The sequence below is a fragment of the Elgaria multicarinata genome, chromosome 23 (assembly GCF_023053635.1).
Source record: "Elgaria multicarinata webbii isolate HBS135686 ecotype San Diego chromosome 23, rElgMul1.1.pri, whole genome shotgun sequence".
Lineage (NCBI taxonomy): Eukaryota > Metazoa > Chordata > Lepidosauria > Squamata > Anguidae > Elgaria > Elgaria multicarinata.
Window position 1 is genome coordinate 1,416,382 of NC_086193.1, and position 20,391 is coordinate 1,436,772.

General features: G+C 52.6%; 1 protein-coding gene across 2 annotated transcripts in view; it reads left to right on the top strand.

The window, feature by feature from the left end:
• RFX2 (regulatory factor X2) overlaps positions 1 to 20,391 on the top strand; it is a 39,235-nt gene that overhangs the window by 17,746 nt on the left and 1,098 nt on the right. The window contains exons 4-16 of one of the 2 annotated variants that reach the window (XM_063147241.1): positions 4,981 to 5,060; positions 6,913 to 7,177; positions 8,701 to 8,775; positions 10,758 to 10,939; positions 11,082 to 11,201; positions 12,071 to 12,183; positions 12,526 to 12,644; positions 13,328 to 13,440; positions 15,068 to 15,219; positions 15,583 to 15,680; positions 17,548 to 17,697; positions 18,785 to 18,993; positions 19,831 to 19,984. In XM_063147241.1, the coding sequence (XP_063003311.1) occupies positions 4,981 to 5,060; positions 6,913 to 7,177; positions 8,701 to 8,775; positions 10,758 to 10,939; positions 11,082 to 11,201; positions 12,071 to 12,183; positions 12,526 to 12,644; positions 13,328 to 13,440; positions 15,068 to 15,219; positions 15,583 to 15,680; positions 17,548 to 17,697; positions 18,785 to 18,993; positions 19,831 to 19,984 (1,830 nt within the window). The remainder of the gene's footprint in view (positions 1 to 4,980; positions 5,061 to 6,912; positions 7,178 to 8,700; positions 8,776 to 10,757; positions 10,940 to 11,081; positions 11,202 to 12,070; positions 12,184 to 12,525; positions 12,645 to 13,327; positions 13,441 to 15,067; positions 15,220 to 15,582; positions 15,681 to 17,547; positions 17,698 to 18,784; positions 18,994 to 19,830; positions 19,985 to 20,391) is intronic. The other variant, XM_063147242.1, reaches the window with a different exon arrangement.

A 20,391-nucleotide genomic window follows, 5' to 3' on the forward strand; every position in this document is an offset into this window, starting at 1 on the left:
TGTTGGTTTGTTTATTGATTTATTGATTGATTGATTGATTGATTTGTTTATTGATTGATTTATTGCTCTCTGGGCGGTTTGCAAAAATTTAAACCATCAAAACCAATCGAAATATAAGCAGTATAGCAGCATAACGTAAAATACAATAGAAAAACACAACCAGGATAAAATCACGCAGCAATGCAGACATTAATACAGATTTAAAATGCCAATTTAAAAAAACAGCAAAGTTAAAATAAAATCGCCGGACGGTTAAAATGCTGAGAGAATAAAAAGGTCTTCACCTGGCGTCTGAAAGAGTATAGTGTAGGCACCAGGCGAACCTCCTTAGGGAGCTCATTCCACAGCCGGGGTGCCACAGCAGAGAAGGCCCTGCTCCTGGTAGCCACCTGCCTCACTTCCTTTGGCAGGGACTCACAGAGAAGGACCGTGGCAAACAGTTGTCGGCCAGGAACTCACAAGCAGGACATGAGTTCAGCGGCACCCTCCCACCCATGTTCCCCAGCAACTGGTGCACATGGGCTTACTGCCTCTGATACTGGAGGTAGCACACAACCATCAGGGCTAGTAGCCCTGGATAACCTTTTCCAGGAATTGATCCAACCCCCTTTTAAAGCCATCCAAATCGGCGGCCATCACTACATGTTGGGGTAGCGAATGCCGTACTTTAACCATGCGCTGTGTGAAGAAGAAGTCCTTCCTTTTATTTGTCCCGGATCTCCCACCCATCAGCTTCATGGCTTCTAGTATTTTGAGAGAGGGAGAAAAATGCGTCCCTCTCCACACTCTCCACGCCAGGCATCATTTTGCACACCTGTATCCTGTCTCTCCTCAGCCTCCTTTTTTCCAAGCTGTTGTCACCTTCCGTCCTAGGGCAGACGCTCCAGCAAATTCATCGTTTGAGTTGCACTTTTCTGCCTGCTGAAAGTGAACCACCTGATGGTTTTGCTGTACCATGACCTGGTTCCAGAGCTTATGGAGGTGGGGAGGAAAAACCCCTACCCCCGTCGTCCTTACAGACTCAGAAAACTCCCAAAGGCAAACGCAGTGACAGAGCCTGATCTCCAGATGCCAGCCTGTGGGTGTTAACAACCTGCTCTGTTCCCCTCCTACTAAATAAACACAGACACACGCACACCAAAGTGAAATCCTGGTTCATATAGTTTAAAAATGCAAAGTCGGGGCGGGGGGGGGGAATCCATTTTCAGGTGGCTGCTAGACCAGGTCGCAGGTTTTAATAAAAAGCCTGTTGTTGTTTTCACCCTCGGGAGTTTGGAATCTTATTCTTTTTCATTTCATAGCCGGGCAAACCACTGTTTTGATTTATTTATTTATTTAAGATTTTTTTTATGCTGCCATTCAGCCAAAAAAGGCTCTCACGGCAGCTTACAAAAGTATTTCTTGACAGTCCCTGCCCACAGGCTTACAATCTAAAAGACATGACACAAAAGGAAAGGGGATTGGGAGGGAGGAGGAGGAGGAGGAGGGGGAAAAGGAAAGCAAATTCAGGCACTACAATCTTAGTTTCAAAGTTCAGCAGTGACAGTTGACAATTGGCAGCAGGAGGGAGGGGGCTCTCAGCTGGAGCTGGACCCAGGCACGATGGAGAGGTGCCTGGCTGCTGCTTCCTCCCTCACTGGGGGCCTCTGCAGTGACAGTTGGTAGCAGGAGGGAGGGGACTCTCAGCTAGAGCTGGACCCAGGCACGATAGAGAGGTGCTTGGCTGCTGCTTCCTCCCTCACTGGTGGCCTCTGCAGTGACAGTTGGTAGCAGGAGGGAGGGGGCTCTCAGCTATTGCTGGACCCAGGCACGATGGAGAGGTGCCTGGCTGCTGCTTCCTCCCTCACTGGTAGCCTCTGCAGTGACAGTTGGTAGCAGGAGGGAGGGGGCTCTCAGCTAGAGCTGGACCCAGGCACGATGGAGAGGTGCCTGGCTGCTGCTTCCTCGGGCTTCTGAATTTAAAACTGAAGTTCAGAAAGCTTGTTTCTCTCTCTCTCTCTCTCTCTCTCCATCCCCCACCCCACAACAACAGCGAGTTCTGTTCCCCGCTCTAATGCAAATTACTAATGCAAAGTACAGCATGATGTCTGGGTTAGGCAGTCTAATGCATCGTCCAGGCTGACTCTACAAATATGCTGCAGGATCAGCCTTCGATCCGCCCTTCGAGCTCCAGGTGGACATCTGGCATATGCCCTGCTTAGGTTTCTGTCGTCCTGATTACGTCCGCAGCTAAGGGAGCAAAACCCAGGGGCAAAGTGTTAATTTCAGCCGGCCCTTACTGGCGTCGCTTCTCAGAATCTGTCTAAGAGCTGGAAGCTTGTTCCGGCGTCTCCTTTATCATGCATCAGAGACCCATCAAAATCCCAGCACCGTTGTCGTTAAATTTCACTGAGTTGTGGCAGGAGCGGATTTAAGCTGGCAGAAATCTGGGGATGTGGTGCTTAATATTCCACCGTTGATAAGATATTTAATGTTTCTTAGTCCAGAATAAAATGTCATTCCATTTTATTGGGAGGTCCTGTTAGGCCCTGCAGCCTTCCTCAACCTGGGGCGCTCCAGATGTGTTGGACTGCATCTCCCAGAATGCCCCAGCCAGCTGGCTGGGGCATTCTGGGAGTTGTAGTCCAACACATCTGGAGCGCCCCAGGTTGAGGAAGGCTGTGTTAGGGCTTTATAGCTCCTTTTTTACTTTGTGATGCCAGCAGGTAATACTTTTTAATAAGTAGCTCAGATATTGTGTGTGTGTGTGTGTGTGTGTGAGAGAGAGAGAGAGAGAGAGAGATAAGCCAGTGTGGTGTAGTGGCTAGAGTGTTGTACTGGGAGTCAGGAGATCCGGGTTCGAGTCCTCACTCAGCCATGGAAACCCACTGGGTGACTTTGGAACAGACACACACTCTCAGCCCAACCCACCTCCCAGGGTTGTTGTGAGGATAAAATGGAGAGGAGGAGGATTATGTACGCCGCCCTGGGTTCCTTGGAGGAAAAAGGCTGGATATAAATGTAATAAATAAATACCCAGCTCCAGGCAGTCAAAAACCTCCATCAGACTCTCACGTTTTTAAAGCTACCCCTGATATGTAGGCAGGGTATCTATCCCCTTCTTCCCTTTTGCCTTCTTTGCAGAACGTCATGCACACATAAAGTTGTTACAGTGGTTTTAAACGTATGTGAATATTGTATGTTTTTGTGGTTTTTAATTTTTGTATATTGTTTTTAAGTGTTTTAATCTTCTGTAAACCGCCCAGAGAGCTTCAGCTATGGAGCGGTAATACAAATGCAATAAATAATAATAATATTTTTTTAAGTTGAGAGGAACAGCCAAGTTTCTAGTCCTCGTGGCTACGGAAGGAAGTTTTGGAGACGTTTCGGCAACTGGGACTTTTGGGGTCAGATGTCTTGTGGCAGGACTTCAGAGCGCGGTTGACACACAATGTTTTTGTCCATTATCTCTGTCTCTCTCGCTTGCTGTTGCTTGCTCCCTGTGAGCCAAGATTTATACCTCTCTTGCATTTCTTCCACGAATGCAAGACCCTATGAAAAGGAGGACCGGGCTCCTGTATCTTTAACAGTTGTGTAGAAAAGGGGATTTCAGCAGGTGTCATTTGTATGCATGCAGCCCCTGGTGAAATTCTCTCTTCGTCGCAACAGTGAAACCTGCAGGAGCCCTGCCCTCTTCTGAATCTGGTCACGGTAGGCAGGGCTCCTGCAGCTTTCACTGTTGCGATGAAGAGGGAATTTCACCAGGTTCTCCATATATACAAATGACACCTGCTGAAATCCCCTTTTCTACACAACTGTTAAAGATACAGGAGCCCGGTCCTCCTTTCCATAATGGTCACCCTAAATTTGACCATGTAGTTCTTCCTTCTCAGTCGACAGCCTCTGTTCTCCAACGAAAAGCTGAGTCTTGGGGGGACAAACTTTTAGCCACTCCATACACACGCACACCCTGTCCAAAAGTGTGGTAGGAAAACGTCGTAATTTTCTCTGATCCGCTGAGGGCTCCTTCTCCGCTTTCTGCTGAAACGGACAAATCATAGAATCATAGAATAGTAGAGTTGGAAGGGGCCTCGAAGGCCATCCAGTCCAACCCCCTGTTCATTGCAGGAATCCACCTTAAAGCATCCCTGACAGAGGGTTGTCCAGCTGCCTCTTGAAGGCCTCTAGGGTGGGAGAGCCCACAACCTCCCTAGGTCATGGGCTCCATTGTCATACCACTCTAACAGTCAGGACGTTTTCCCTGTTGTATTGTCATACCACTCTAACCGTCAGGATTTTTTTCCTGCTGTCCAGCCGGAATCTGGCTTCCTGTCACTTGAGCCCATGATTCCGTGTCTGGGATGATCGTGAAGAGATCCTGGCCCTCCTCTGTGTGACAACCTTTCAAGTATTCGAAGAGTGGAAAGTCCTATCAGTTCTATAAAGCCCATTGGATGCACTATTCCGCCCCGCCTCGCCCATTGCTTCTCTGCTGTCTGGTGAAACTGGCCGTGCCTTCTTCCCGGCCTTGTCAGTTTCAGCGGGATGCATGGGTGGCAAAGGAAATGCCAATGGGGCAGATCCAGACGCCACCTGCGAGGCCCCGCACCTGCGCCTGGGAACGGAGCCAGCATCCCGGACAAGTAGATGTCAGAATCTTCTTCTCCCTCATCAGCTGTTGCAGCAACATTTTAAAGCAGCAGCCAAGAGGGAAAAAAACGCAAATCTGGTGCACGAGGACGGGGAAATGTTCCCGAGTGCTCCGTAAAGCCGCTGGAAAGCCCATGCTTGGATCTGGGCCCCCCATCAGCCTGCTCAGTTTGAAGGGGCTTATGTATTTATTTTTGAGGCATCTTTCTGCTCCGGCGTTCCGAATTCTTTCGAAGGGAGGAGGTGCGGGGGGACGGCAGTTTCAGACGGCGTGTCTCCTTCTGTGTGTGTGTGCTTGTTTGCTGGCTCTGAAAGCATAAAAATGTGTGTGTTTGTGTGTATCCCCTCCAGGTGCAAACGGTACAGCATGTGTACCCCACCCAAGTCCAGTACGTGGAAGGTGGAGAAGCCGTGTACACCAACGAGACCATGTAAGTGCACCCCTCTCTCTCTCAATCTCTCTCTCTGTGCCCCACAAGGGGTCGGCCACCAGACCCCCCCCCCCAGACTGAATCTGGCCGCCGGGGAATTACCAGCTTAATTGCCACACAGGGGGCAATTTTCAAGGGGGAGATTTTCCCTTTCCCACATGAGGCAACACCCCTCCCATGGCCCTAAATCTCCCACTGCATCGTAAATAAGCTTAAACACCAAAGCTTAAAAGTGTTTCTTTTATCTGAGACCTCCCTAGTGAAAGCCTTCTGAGGCCTCCTGTGAAATTCGAAGGCGTCCTAGTAATTCTTTCTAAATCTGGGTCTGCGGAGGCTTCTTCCGTATAAAATCCAACTACTTAGACTAGACCCCTTGAAATAAATGGGATTTAGTCACATCTTGCTGAAGTCCAATTCACTTTAATGGGTCTCCTCTTCTTCTTCTTCTTCTTCTTCTTCTTCTTCTTCTTCTTATTATTATTATTATTATTATTTATATACCGCCCCATAGCCAAAGCTCTCTGGGCGGTTTACCAACTCTAAAAGACTGAACGTTAAAAATCGATATACAAAACTTTAAAAGCATAAAGTTTTAAACTTTTTATACTGTATTGTGTATTTGTGCTTTTAACCTGTTGGTTGTCTTACTATGATTTTAATTTTTGTCAACCGCCCAGAGAGCTTCAGCTATTGGCCGGTATAGAAATGTAATAAATAAATAAATAAATAAATAAATAAATAAACTCTCAGCCAGGCCAAAGCTAGTTTTTGAGTCAGTTAAAACTCAGCATATGCTGTTGAATGCCCGGGAGAAAAGGAAAGTCTTGACCTTGCGCCGGAAAGATAACAATGTCGGCGACGGTTGGGCCTCATCGTGGAAATCGTTCCACAGTTGGGGAGCCACCACAGGGAAGGCCCTCTCCCTTCTTACCGTCCTCCAAGCTTGAATTTGACCCTTAATAGCAGTAAGAACATTAAGCTGAAATATGCCGGGAGGTTTTTTTTGGAGTGGGGGCTATTGCTTTTAAATTATATATTGTTTTAACTTGGATCACGGTTTAAATTTGTTTTTAACTGTGTATATTTATTGTTTTATACTGTATGTTTTTATCCGTACGCCGCCCTGAGATCTTCGTGATTGATATAGGGCGGGATATAAATATTTTAAATAAATAAATCACCCCTTTTGTCTTTGCCGCCATTGAAACGCGCCCCTCTCCCCAAAATGGCATCCAGCCCTCGGCCTGTTATAAACATGGAGCCTGCTACGTTTTGGCCTGAAAACGTTTATTTTATTTTATTTATCAAATTTATATGCCGCTCCATAGCTGAAGCTCTCTGGGCGGTTTACAAAAGTTGAAAAAACAGCGGACATTAAAAAGTATACAAAATTTAAAACCATCAAAAATATAAAAACAACTGCATACAGTATCCGTTTTCAAACAACAACAGCTCTGGGGTCTGTTAAATGCCTGGTAGAAGAGAAAGGTCTTGACCTGGCGCCGAAAAGATAACAATGTTGGTGCCAGGCGAGCCTCATTGGGGAGATTGTTCCATAATTGAGGGGCCACCACCGAAAAGGCCCTGTCCCTTGTTGCCACCTTCCGAGCTTCCCTCGGAGTAGGCACTCGGAGGAGGACCTTAGATGTTGAGCACAGTGTACGGGGAGGTTCATGTCGGGAGAGGTGTTCCGTCAGGTATTGTGGTCCCAAATGTTGGCTTTTGGGGGGGGGGGTTGTCGTTTCTGCGGTCTTGCCCGAAAGGTCCGTCTGTCCGTGAGTTCTAACGTCTCTTCCCCGCCCTGCCCCCGGTCTCTCGGTCCCCTTCACCCCCCTCCCCGCACCTTCCGCAGACGCTCCGCCTACTCGTACAACACCGAAGCCCAGATCTACGCCCCCAGCAGTACCTCCTCCTACTTCGAGCCGCAGGGGGGCAGCGCCCAGGTGAGCCCGGGGGGGTCCTCCCCCACATCCCTCCCCGCCCACGGCCTGGTGGGCATCACGATGGACATCGGCGGGAGCCAACTCGTTTCCGGCTCGGGCGCCTACCTCATCCACAGCGGGATGGAGAACGCCCGGCAGGCCCTCACCCACCCGTCGCGCTCCTCTCCAGCCACGGTACGTCGGGGAGGGAGGCTTCTGGAATCGGCCTGGCGGGGGCATTAGTTATCCGCCTGGGGGCAGCAAAGCCGTCCTCGTTTGACGGGTTTTCTGCACGGAATGAAATTTAAGAGGGATAAATGCCAAGTTCTACATCTAGGAAATAGAAACCAAAGGCACAGTTACAAGATGGGGGATACTTGGCTCAGCAATACTACAAACGAGAAGGAGCTTGGAATGGTTGTAGATCGCAAGCTGAATAGGAGCCAACAGTGCGATATGGCTGCAAGAAAGGCAAATGCTATTTTGGGCTGCATTAATAGAAGTATAGCTTCCAAATCATGTGAGGTCCTGGTTCCTCTCCATTCGGCCCTGGTTAGGCCTCATCTGGGCTCCACAATTCAAGAAGGACACAGACAAGCTGGAGCGTGTTCAGAGGAGGGCAACCAGGATAATCAGGGGTCTGGAAACAAAGCCCTATGAGGAGAAACTGAAAGTACTGGGCACATTTAGCCTGGAGAAGAGAAGACGGAGGGGAGACATGATAGCACTCTTCAAGGACTTGAAAGGTTGTCACACAGAGGAGGGCCAGGATCTTACTGCAAGGGCAGGCAACTTAGGACTCTCTGGTTGTTTTGGCCTAGGGACCCCACCCTCCCTGTCCGTTGTCTGCTCGCTAGGGCTCATGGGAGAATAGGCCCAACCATCTGCAGGGCCGTAAGTTGGCCACCAGGGGTGGCCAACCTTTTTGGGGGTCGGCGGGCCCATTTGGGATTTCAGGAGTCGTAGGCGCTGTCACAAAATGGCCACGGTGCAGGCTCCCACGCTGGCTGCCGCGCTGGGCGTTTGCGGTGGCCAAATGCTCCTTTCTCGGAAGGGAAAGCGGTGAGACCGAAAGCAAAGCCACGCGGCCATGGACTCAAGTACACGGCGAAGGCGGCTGAACTAAAATGGCGAGGCGTGGGAAGAGAGTTGTTGATTTCCCTACGATTCCAACCCCGGCCGGCCAATCCAGTGATGAGGGGCCATGGCAGTTGTGGGCTTTGGAGCGAGCAATCATTCCAGCCGGCACGCCTCACTCTTGCTTTCCCCCGGGGAAGGGGCGTTCAGTCCGGCAGCGGCCTTGAAATGGGGGAGAAAACCCCACGCGCTACCTTGGGAAATCCCGCCCCGATTGACTCTGGCTGCCCCAGGCACCGCCTTCCCCTTTTCAGCGTTACTCCTCAATCGGTGAGGGATAGAAACTTGGCGGTTTGCAGCGCAAGCTGGTACGCAGGTGCGTGCGGGTTTGCCCCCCCTTCCTTGCCCCCCCTGCAGAATGGCTTCCCTTTGCACACTTTCACCCCCTTGCTCCTCTCTCTGCCCTTCGCGTAGCACAATTGCTTTCCTTCCTGCCTGTCTGTCGAGCGAAAAGTTTCCTTCCGCCCCTTTTGCGGGAAGCGCTGAATCGACCGTCTGCATTAATCGAGTCCCTGGCTGTTTCGGAGTGTCTGATTTCTCTCTCTCTCTCCCTTTCTTTGGCCTGCTGCCCTTTTTTTTAGCTTGAAATGGCGATTGAAAACCTCCAAAAAAACGAAGGCATTACATCACACAAAAGCAGTTTGCTGAACAGCCATGTAAGTCTGTTTCTCTCCCCTGCCCCGGCTCCTCATCCCTGCGGACTTCAGCGCCTCGCTTTTCTGACTTTGCCCTTTCTTTTTTGGCCCCGTTCAGAACGTTTGCTGGCGCTAGTTGAACCCCTGGCCTGACCTACAAGGCCAGCCTCGCCGGAGAATAGATCTATTAACAGGGCTCACCGACCTGTTTGCATCGATGGGCGCATTTGGAATTCTGAGAGGGCCTTGTGGGCGCTCTCACAAAATGGCTTGCTGTTGGGGCGGGGGCATGCCCATTGATAACCTGGCCAGTGACAAAAGTTCTCTTTCCCGGAAGGCAAACTGTTGAGATTCAGAGGAAAGGGTTGTGGGAAATTGCCTAGTGGGACCCTCGGTCCACCTATTAGCAAGCCGTTTCCCAAGGTTTCAGAGTTTTTCCCCCCAGCCCTACCTGGAGGTGCTGCTGGACTCGAACCCAGGACCTCTTCTGCATGCCAAGCTAGAGCGATGGCCCTTGAACCGCCCCCTGAAAACCGCCCGGCGCAAACGCGCTGCTCAGGAACACCCCTTGCTTCTGGCCACCTGGCTCTCCCTTGCCTCGAGTCGCTTCGCGCCCCCCCTCTGCTTCGCCCCCCTTTCCCTCGTCTTCGCGGTTCCTGCATTGTTCATGCTCCTAGTCCTCAACAAAGCTCTGCGTGGGTTCTCTGATGTTTATTTTTTTTCCCGGGGCGCGAGGAGAAAGGGGCCGGTGTGGCGGTGGTGCACCGGACGGGAAGGAGAAATGGGAGGAATGCCACGCGGCGGCGAGAAAGCAAGGGACGGATCCGGGCGTAGGGCTAGGAGGGCCACGTATCGCTCCCTGGCTTCCATTCAGGCCACGTGAGGCCCTGCATCTACTCCCCAGAGCTCCCGTTCACGCCAATGGGAGGTTTATTTCGTAACTTAATTTCCCTGCCGGGGGTGATATTGACACCGGGGGTGTGTGGGGGATTGCAGCAGGGGAGGGTTAGCCGTCCTCTCCAGACATTCTGGAACACACACACTCACCCCCAAAAAGAAATCCCCCTTCACCCCCGTCCATTGGTGCTATTGGAGGGTTTTCTTTCTGCTCCGTTGCCTGAGATGGGAGCGGTTTTGCTCCCGGAGAGAAAAGGAAAAGCCGCAAGGCGGCGGAAGGAGGGCGGCAGGGATTTGCAAATTAGACGTCACCGAAGAGGAGCTGCCGGGTTGGAGCGGGGCAGGAATTTATTTATTTATTTTATTCATTTTATCACGTTTATATACCGCCCCACAGCCGAAGCTCTCTGGGCGGTTTACAACAATTAAAAATGGCAAACATTAAAAGTATACAAAATTTAAAAAAACAAAAACAGCATCCATTTAAAAACAACAATTCTGGGGTCCATTGAAAAACAAACTTAGTGTTGTTCGATGCCTTTAAATGCCTGGGAGAAGAGGAAAGTCTTGACCTGGTGCCTGAAAGATAACAACGTTGGCGCCATGCGAGCCTCATCGGGGAGATCATTCCATAATTGAGGGGCCACCACTGAAAAGGCCCTCTCCCTTGCTGCCATCCTCCGAGCTTCCTTCGGAGTAGGCACCCGGAGGAGGTCCTTAGATGTTGAGCGCAGTGTACGGGGAGGTTCATGTCGGGAGAAGCGTTCCGTCAGGTATTGTGGTCCCAAGCCATGTAGGGCTTTATAGGTTAAAACCAGCACCTTGAATTGGTCTCGGAAACGTATAGGCAGCCAATGCAAGCGGGCCAAGAATTGACTGCAGTGTTTTTATTTGACGGCAAATCTTCCGGTTTTACACCCCCACTCACCCCCACCCACACACCAGCTTATGCCAACGTTCTACAGATTTGTGTCGTCCAGGCCTGGCGCCCGGATCGTGAAGACGTCCTGCGTGCGAGGTTCGGATCCCCCCCCCCGCTTCACTCCCAAGTGACCGTCTCTTGAGTTCTCCTCTCCTTCCCCCCCCCGCCTCTTTTTTTCACCTAGCTCCAATGGCTGCTGGATAACTACGAGACCGCCGAGGGCGTCAGCCTGCCCCGGAGTTCCCTCTACAATCACTACCTGCGTCACTGCCACGACCACAAACTGGATCCGGTGAACGCCGCCTCCTTCGGGAAGCTGATCCGCTCCGTCTTCATGGGGCTGAGGACGCGCCGGCTGGGCACCAGGTGTGCGGGCAGAGCTGTATTTGGGGGCCGGGTCTTACTCCGATCCAAAAGCGTCCGACGCAGAGCAGCAATGCCCAAAAAGTCTTAGACTTGGAAGGCGTTTCGTTTTGGGTTTAACGCGTCTCTTTTCTCTTACCTGAAGGGGAAATTCAAAATACCATTACTACGGGATCCGTCTCAAGCCGGACTCCCCGCTCAACCGCTTGCAGGAAGACGCTCAGTACATGGCCATGAGGCAGCAACCCATCCACCAGAAGCAAAGGTAGGAGGTTGGGAGCACAAATCCCTGCGTTGCACGCGTTGCATGTTTAGCCTGGAGAAGAGAAGATGGAGGGGAGACATGAGAGCACTCTTCTAATACTTGAAAGGTTGTCACACAGAGGAGGGCCAGGATCTCTTCTCGATCCTCCCAGAGTGCAGGACACGGAATAACGGGCTCAAGTTAAAGGAAGACAGATTCCGGCTGGACATCAGGAAAAACTTCCTGACTGTTAGAGCGGTACGACAATGGAATCAGTTACCTAGGGAGGTGGTGGGCTCTCCCACACAAGAGGCAGCTAGACAACCATCTGTCAGGAATGCTTGAAGGTGGACTGAGCAGGGGGTTGGACTTGGGCATTCTGGGAGTTGTAGTCCAACACATCTGGAGCGCCCCAGGTTGAGGAAGGCTGCTCTAGATGAAGCCTAACCAGGGCCGAATAGAGAGGAACCAGGACCTCCCGTGATTTGGAAGCTATGCTTCTATTAATGCAGCCCAAAATAGCATTGGCCTTTTTTGCAGCCACATCACACTGTTGGCTCATATTGAACTTGTGATCTACGACGATTCCAAGATCCTTCTCGCTTAAATTCCGTCCCTGAGACCTACGAGGCAGGGACAGGGTGGGTGGGTGGAGTCCCTACGGAGTGCTGCAGCTATCATAGACAGAACTGACCGATGTCATTTGAAGGCAGCTTTTGTGACTTGTCCATAGGGATAGGTGAGTTTGGGCGATCATGTCCCACCTGCCGCCTCCGCTCTTTATTTCTTGTTTTTAAACTTTCCGAGGAGATTGGATTTTCCAGAATGGAAGGAGCTGTGTTTCAGAAGCCTCAGTTCTCAGTGTTCCCCCCCCTCCCGGTGCTCCGTAGGTACAGACCTTCCCAGAAACTGGACGGCGTGGCCGAGGGAGGATCGAATAGTCTCCACGCCACACCGGAGCAGTCCATAGCCGCCCAGAGCCAGCACCACCAGCAGTTCATAGGTGAGAAAACATTGCTGATACATTTGCATCCTCAGATATAGGTAAGTGGAACCCACCACGGAATGAAGTTGTTCTGTCTGGGATTTCCGCCGGCCATACCCTTTTCAGTCGTACTCCATTCCATCCCAGCTCTTCTTTTATGGGTTTCCTCCCCATCGCTCATCACTTTGCGTCCACTGGGCTCTTTGCCGGCGAGAGGGCGTTGCATTGGTATTCTGGGATGTTTCAGCTTAACCCAGGCGCGGTTGTTTTTTTTCTTGGGCGGAGGCCGGGTCCCCTGCCTGGACGCGGTAGTTTTTTCCCCCTTTCCCCAAACGTCTCTTTCCGCTCGTGGCCCCGCAGACGTCACCCGCGTCCTTCCCGACTTCCCTGGCCTCGATCTGGAAGACGTCCTTCTGCAGGAGGGAATTGAGGAGAACGACGTCAAAAACCTGCAGGTCCTCTACAGGCGGCATTGCGAGGTGATTCGAGGATGAGGCGGCCCTCTTTGGGCGTGGGTGGCCCGGACGGGGACGCCCACAGCAAAGCCTCGTGAGAATCGGTCTTGGGGAACCACTGTTCTCTCCATCGAACGGCAGTTCCCATGGCTCCCTGGACCCAAAATCGATTTCCCGAGGGCCCCTGATGGATTTCCCGGGGCTCCTGGGTGTCCATTGAATTTATTTATTTATTTATTTATTTATTACATTTTTATACCGCCCCATAGCCGAAGCTCTCTGGGCGGTTCACAAAAATTTGCCATGCAGGGGCTGATTTTCCAAGTGAATTGCAGCCGGGGCTGGGGGCTTAACTCTCCTCCGTCCCTCTGCCCCCACATCTCTCTCTGTATGGTAATCAAGCTTATTTTTTTAAAAAAGGGGGGGAGATCACGTTGGCTTGGGATGATTTGGCTCCCGGGTGCAAACGTAGAAATGATTTATTAGGTTGGATTTGGAGAATGAATTACTCAGCTTGGCGTCGCCTCCTGGGAAATTGAAATAAACCCTCGTCATTATCTCTAAGTTTGCATAGCTAGATCTAAACCGCTGTCCGCGAATCTGACGCAGGTTTCTGGACGTGGGGGTCGGATTTCTTTTACTTGGAGGGGGGAAGGCGGGGCGGTAAAAGCTGACCCGCGGATCTGACGCGCCTTCTTTCTCCTTAGGCCAACGTAGATGTCGTGATGAGCCTCCAGTTCTCTTACGTCGAGAAGCTCTGGCGGTCGTTCTGGAATTCGGAGCCCCGCTCCGGCGAAGACTCCGCCGCCGTTGCTCCCAGGTAAGACGGTTTATTTATTTATTATAGCACTTTTATCCCCAAAATAGAGGCTCTCAAGGCCGCTTACGAAAACGTTTTTAAGACCGTCCCTACCCACAGGCTTACAATCTAAAAACAAAAAAACCACGGCACAAAAGGAAAGGGGATGGGGAGGGAGGAGGAAAAAAGCAGCAGGAAATTCAGGCGCTAGAGTCTTAGTTGCAAAGTTCAGCAGCTGTTTCCTTTTCCTCTCTCGGCAATAGCCTCATATAGATCAAGGCATGATGTGGGAATGCCTGACTCCCAGTTCCTTTCTCTCTCTGATGGCCTCAGTAGTGACAGTTGTTAGCACAGCCTTCCTCAACCTGGGGCGCTCCAGATGTGTTGGACTGCATCTCCCAGAATGCCCCAGCCAGCTGGCTGGGGCATTCTGGGAGTTGTAGTCCAACACATCTGGAGCGCCCCAGATTGAGGAAGGCTGTGTTAGCAGGAGAGACGGAACGGCATCTTGCTATCGGTTTTGCCGGAACGGAAAGACTTGAAACCGAATCCTTAGGGTTGAGAGACCTCTTGCATTCCCCCCCTCCCAATTTTTTATTTATTTATTTACATTATTTTTTAATGCAACTCCTCAGCCCCAAAAGGCTTCCGGAGCAGCGTAGAAACCTATGGTGAAAGAAAGACAGCCCCCCCCTCCCCACAGGCGTATAATCTGAAAAGGCACAGCATAAGAGGGGAAAGCGGTGGGGAGGGAGGAGGAAATGAAGCAGCGTTTTAAAAGCGGGGCTGATGGAAAGGCCCTGCGTTGCCTCCCATCTCCCACTGTTACAGCCGGCTAGAACGGCTGGCGGTGATGGACGCTTGAGGAATATGATCATTTCCCCGTTTTCTATAAAACCAAGTTCTTTCTTTCTTTAAAAAAAAGGGGTGACTTTGCACATGTTTGAAGGCAAAATGTTAAATTTGAACCTGCCTTCGGTTGGTAGCATCCAGATAAGCTGCTTTATGCCTGCAAGGAATACAAACTGTACTTGGGAGCGTGGAAAGATTTGGTTCCCGTGTGCAGTTGTAGCGACAGAACCATCACGTGCTCCTCTCTTCCCCCCCCCCCCCACCGCAGATTACATCCCATAAACGCGTCAGATACACGTTTTAGCTGCCGGCCCTGTCTCCCCAAATCCGAGGCCTCCTTCCACCAGCAGCCCGCTCCGCCTTCCACCCATAACGCAACCTTCCTCCATCCTGATGCCTTTCGCTTGGACTGCAACTCCCATTTTCCCCAGCCTACACGCCCGTTGGACTACGCGGGGGGCTGCTCCCTTCTAGGTCACTTCCTACCTTCCTCTTCAAATCAGGCTTTAATTGAGGAACACGAGGACTAGAAACTTGATTTATTGGGGTGTGATGGAAGGTGGAGAAACCCCTGGGCTGCTGCTGCTGCCTGCTAGTTTCTGCCAATGTTCTTCCCCTCTTGGTGCTGTTCTGGACCACGGCCCCCAGGATTTCTGACCGTCGGGGGGGGGGGGGATAATGGGAGCTGAAATCCCCTAAAAATCTGGAGGGGGTCCCAGGATGGGGACGGCTGCGGTAAGTCTCCCCCCGGGCGAGGGAAAGGTGAGGTAGAACGTGCCGTCTCTCCCTCGAGCAGCGAAGAACCCTGCAAAGCCGCCGTCCCCCGGCACAAGCTGGTCGCCCTGTGCAAACACGACCCCGTCATGATGTGGATGCGGGCCTGTGACCACGTCTTGTACCAGACCCTGGTGGAGATCCTCATCCCGGACGTCCTCCGGCCCGTTCCCGGTGAGTAGGCTCGGCTGGGTCCCGCCGCCACCGCACTCCCTCTCTTCTCCCACTTGCTCTCCTCCCCGAGGCCCCAAATACGCCAAGCGGCTAGCCCTCAAGGTGTGTCCCCGCGCGTCGCTTTTGCGCGGCCTCCGTGGAGGAAAAGGCGGGGCAGGAGCGGAGCGAGGAAATCAAACTAGGGCACGAGGCGAGGCCTTGCGAGACGGGAGAAACGTCCTGCTGTTCCCAGCGTGCCGGGAGTTGTAGGACGTCTTCCCCATCTCCGCACGCCTGGGACTGCGCCCGAAAAGGTTTCGCTCCGCTCTCCCCGGGGGGTCATTGGGGCCGGCCTGACGCAGCGTCGCTCTCCTCGCCTGGCAGGTACCTTGACCCAAGCCATCCGCAACTTCGCCAAGAGCCTGGAAGGCTGGCTGATCAATGCCATGAGCGAATTCCCCCAGCAAATCGTCCAGACCAAGGTGAGCCTGGGGTGGGTGTGTGTGTGTGCGGTCCGGGAACGATGGGTCTCGTGATCCCACGTGGCCCCTCCTCGTGCCTGCAGCCGAAATGCAGCCCAGATCCTTCCCCCGTTGGCTCTGCCCTCCGTCTCCCTTCCTCTCCCTCCGCTGCCTCGCCGGCGCTGAATCCCAGATTGTATGCTCTTTCGGGCAGGGACCTGCCTTGGAGGTGTTGCTCCGGCGAGCGACAACATCTTGCTGCGACTGCTTCCTCCAGCCCTGCTGTTCCCCCTTTCCCGTTTCCACTCAATTCAATTCCTTTTATTACAGTCAACAGGCCAATAAAACATATAAAAACACATAATAAATATTTAAAACACATGGAATCAAAACAGAGTATGATTACATGAGCCTCCTTAAAGTTCTGTGCTAGAAGCAAAGGAAAGTCCTGCCGCCATAACAGATCTGATAAGGATTGCGTGATTAAGAAATTTAGCAACTTGTTCGGTGGCATGCTTATCTTGACTCTGTAAAAGGACCGACATAAGGGTCGCGGACGATCGTCCAGGTAATCGTTGCGTGAAAGGATGGTTAAGGGCTTTTCTGGCCTCCTGATAGAAGCTGCAGTTGAATAACACGTGGGAGATAGATTCCACCTCCTCGTTGTTACAGGGGCAGCATCTATCTGATAGTGGGACTTTCCCAAATCTGCCCTCCATTACCCTAGAAGGCATAGCATCAAACGTCCGTCTCTTGTGAGCACGCTCGGTCCTCGCTAGGGTGGCCTCGGCGCGTGTGCCTGTTTTTTAAGCATATTTCCGCAAAGCTCGGGGTCCCCTCCACCGCCCTCTTGTTTCTCAGTAGGCCTTTTCGGCACGCCGCCGCCCAGGCTCACTACTAGCGGGAGCCGTGTTAACGCTGCTGCGAAGCTAGCCCCATCTGGAATTCGAAGGAAGAGTCCTAAAGGCACGGGGGAGTGGGTGGCGGCGTGGTCACATTCGTCAGCGTGAAAGGGTCACGGCGAGGCACGCCAGGCTGAAGGAGCGAGCGCTTCTCCGCGCCTGGGGTGGGGTGGAGAATATTAAGGCCGGCAGTTTTTCCAAACTAACGCTAGTTGCAACTTACAAATCCGTCGTAGGGCAGAGCGAAAGAAAGGCGTGCCGGCTGTATGGTCCTTTTATCACGCTTTGCCTTCCGTGTTGGAGCTCATGGTGGTGGACGTGGGCCGTTCCTCGGGTGCTCCTGTCTCCGGGCCCTGAGCAACGTGGCCTCCGCGTTATGGGACTCCCACGTTGCGGTAAGGGAACGCCTGGAGATCATACTTATTTATTTATTGCATTTTTATACCGCCCAATAGCCGAAGCTCTCTGGGCGGTTCACAAAAACTAAAAACCATGTAGAAAAGAGTATAATAAAACAACCAACAATTTAAAAAACGCAAATACAAAATAAAAAAGCACGACCCGGGATAAAACCACACAGCAAAAATTGATATAGGTTAAGATATGAGATTAAAACAGCAGAGTTTAAATTTATTTAAGTTAAATTAGGTGTTAAAATGCTGAGAAAATAAAAAACAACCCACAATTGAAAACACAGATTTTTAGTGACTCTCGTCTTCTTCCTTCCTGCCTCTCTCTCTCTCTCTTTCTCGTGTCCCCTGCTTTGGATTTAGATTGGGAGCTCCTTGCGGGCAGGGACCTCCTGCCGGTTGCTTTGGCCGCGGTTCTCGCCGTTATGCCGAAACTGTTCAGCAGCGGCGCTGGAGGGGTAACCAGAGCCGAGGGGAGGCCCTCCGGAAGGGTGTCCCCGCTTCTCCCAAATGTTCCCCCTCTGGGAGCCCTGCCTCATTCTCCTTTTCTTCTCCCCCACCCCTGCCCCGGACCAGGTGGGCGTGGTGAGCGCTTTTGCGCAGACGCTGCGCCGCTACACGTCCCTCAACCACTTGGCCCAGGCGGCTCGGGCCGTCCTGCAGAACACCTCCCAGATCAACCAGATGCTCAGCGACCTCAACCGGGTGGATTTCGCGAATGTACAGGTGGGTGCAGGCCGTCTCCGTCTCTCTCTCTCTTTCGTGTTCCCCCAAATCTTCTGTGCGATGCTTTTTGCGGGGGGGGGGGGGGGGGGGGGGCGGAAGGTTCGCGTTTTCTGCACTTACTCTCTCTACGCCTCAGCTTCCCCACAACTTGGCCCCACCCAGGTGCGTTTGGACTCCAGCTTCCATCGTCCCTGGCCTGGGATGATGGAAGTTGGAGTACAAACTCATCTGCAAGTGGGGGGGGGGTAGGTGCCTCCTGCAAGCCTGGCATTTTTCACTTCCGGGAGCCGAAAAGGGCCGTTTGCGTTCCATCGCTCGATCCGGTGCTGGAAGCCGCTGTGGGCCTCGTTTCTCAAAGAAGCCCCTTGCTCAAAGAAGGAGGCAGACAAGCTGGAGGGGGTTCAGAGGAGGGCAACGAGGGTGGGTGGTCAGGGGTCTGGAAACAAAGCCCTATGAAGAGAGACTGAAAGAACTGGGCATGTTTAGCCTGGAGAAGAGAAGATGGAGGGGAGACATGAGAGCACTCTTCAAAGACGTAGAAGGTTGTCACACAGAGGAGGGCCAGGATCTCTTCTCCATCCTCCCAGAGTGCAGGACATGAAATAACGGGCTCAAGTTAAAGGAAGCCCTATGAAGAGAGACTGAAAGAACTGGGCATGTTTAGCCTGGAGAAGAGAGGATGGAGGGGAGACATGAGAGCACTCTTCAAAGACTTAAAAGGTTGTCACACAGAGGAGGGCCAGGATCTCTTCTCGATCCTCCCAGAGTGCAGGAGACGGAATAACGGGCTCAAGTTAAAGGAAGCCAGATTCTGGCTGGACATCAGGAAAAATGTCTTGACTGTTAGAGCTGTGTGACAAAACATCAGGAAAAACTTCCTGATGGTTAGAGCGGTACGACAATGGAGCCCATGACCTAGGGAGGTGGTGGGCTCTCCCACCCTAGAGGCCTTCAAGAGGCAGCTGGACAGCCATCTGTCAGGGATGCTTTAGGGTGGATTCCTGCACTGAGCAGGGGGTTGGACTGGATGGCCTTAGAGGCCCCTTCCAGCTCTACTGTTGCTTGATTTTCCGCTTCCGCCCGCCAGGAGCAAGCCTCGTGGGTGTGCCAGTGCGAGGAAGGGCTGGTGCAGAAGCTGGAGCAGGATTTCAAGCTCACCCTGCAGCAGCAGAGCTCTCTGGACCAGTGGGCTGGCTGGCTGGACCGCGTGGTGACCCAGGTCCTCAGGCACCACGAGGGGGGCGCCGGCTTCCCGAAAGCGGCCCGGCAGTTCTTGCTGAAGTGGTCGTTCTACAGGTAAGCCTCGCCCATGGTCTTGTAGAGGAGGAGGAGGAGGAGGAGGAGGAAGACGTTCTGGTGACCGGAATCCCGTCTTCTCTCCTGTGGGTTCCCCCCACCCCCTGAAAACTGAGTCCGGCGTAGCACCCCAAGACACGGAAGCAAAGCGTGATAAAAATTTGCGTATCTAGAGGTCAATTAGCACGTACAGATTTGCATCCAGCTGGCCTGGGCCCTGAATCTCCTCTGCATCCAGCAACACCCTTGCCTGGATGAGCTAGTTTTCTGTTTGCGGGGAGTTTTTTGTTTTTTTTACAGTGGGGTGCGTTCCACAGACCTTAAAGGCGTCTGTTTGGAGCATAACAATGCCCCCCAGAAGCTCAGAAACAGCCTATAAGCACTGCCTTGGGCGTGGTGTACTCTGAGCTAGACTGCCACTACTTCTGGAGGTTCTCTCTTCCCCCCCCCTCTTAACACCCTGACCGTCCTGGTTTTTATTTCATTCCTTAAGCTCGTTTTTTCAATTTTTCACTGAGCGGCTGGCGTGTAAACGCGGAAGGCCGAGTTACTTCTCTTTAAGTCTTGCCACCTTGCCTTCAGGGAAATGCGTCTTTTGGGTCCAGCCGCGCCCACCACGGCAGCCATTTTGCGAGAGCACCCGCGACGCTCTCGCAAACTCCAAATGCGCCCCAGATGTTTGGGGAACCCTCTTCTGCTTATTTATCCTGGCTCGCACCCGTCCACAGGCCGTGGATTGGTCCCAGGGGCCTTTCCGGGGGGGGTGATGGCCTTTTTCGGCCGCCGATACCCCGAGCGGCGCCCAACCCTTTTGCGTTCTTCTCTCCCCGCCGCCAGCTCCATGGTGATTCGTGACCTGACCCTGCGCAGTGCCGCCAGCTTCGGCTCCTTCCACCTGATCCGCCTGCTCTACGACGAGTACATGTTTTACCTGGTGGAGCACCGCGTGGCCCAGGCCACGGGGGAGACGCCCATTGCCGTGATGGGAGAGGTGAGAACCGGCGGAGCCCTGGAGGGAACGGTCACCGCGCCGGAGGCGGTTCCCGGCACAGCTGCAGGACCGCGCAGAGCAAAACAGACGTTTTCTCCTTGATGCTGCTGAGTTCGCTTTAGGGGATTAACATCCCGCCCGTCCGACCATTTCTCCAGAAGTTTAAAACGGCCATGAAACGGGTTTCGTGAGCGGCTAGACTTTTTGGGGAAGGGGCGTAGCTCCGTGGGAGAGACCCTTCTTCGCATGCAGAAGGTCACGGATTCAATCTCCGGCCCCTCCAGGTAGCGCCAAAGAAACCGATGCCTGAGGCCCTGGAACGCCGCTGCTGCCAGCCAGTGCAAACGATACTGAGCTCGATTAACCCAGGGGTCTGGCTGCACAGGATTCAGTTTCCTGTGTAAATG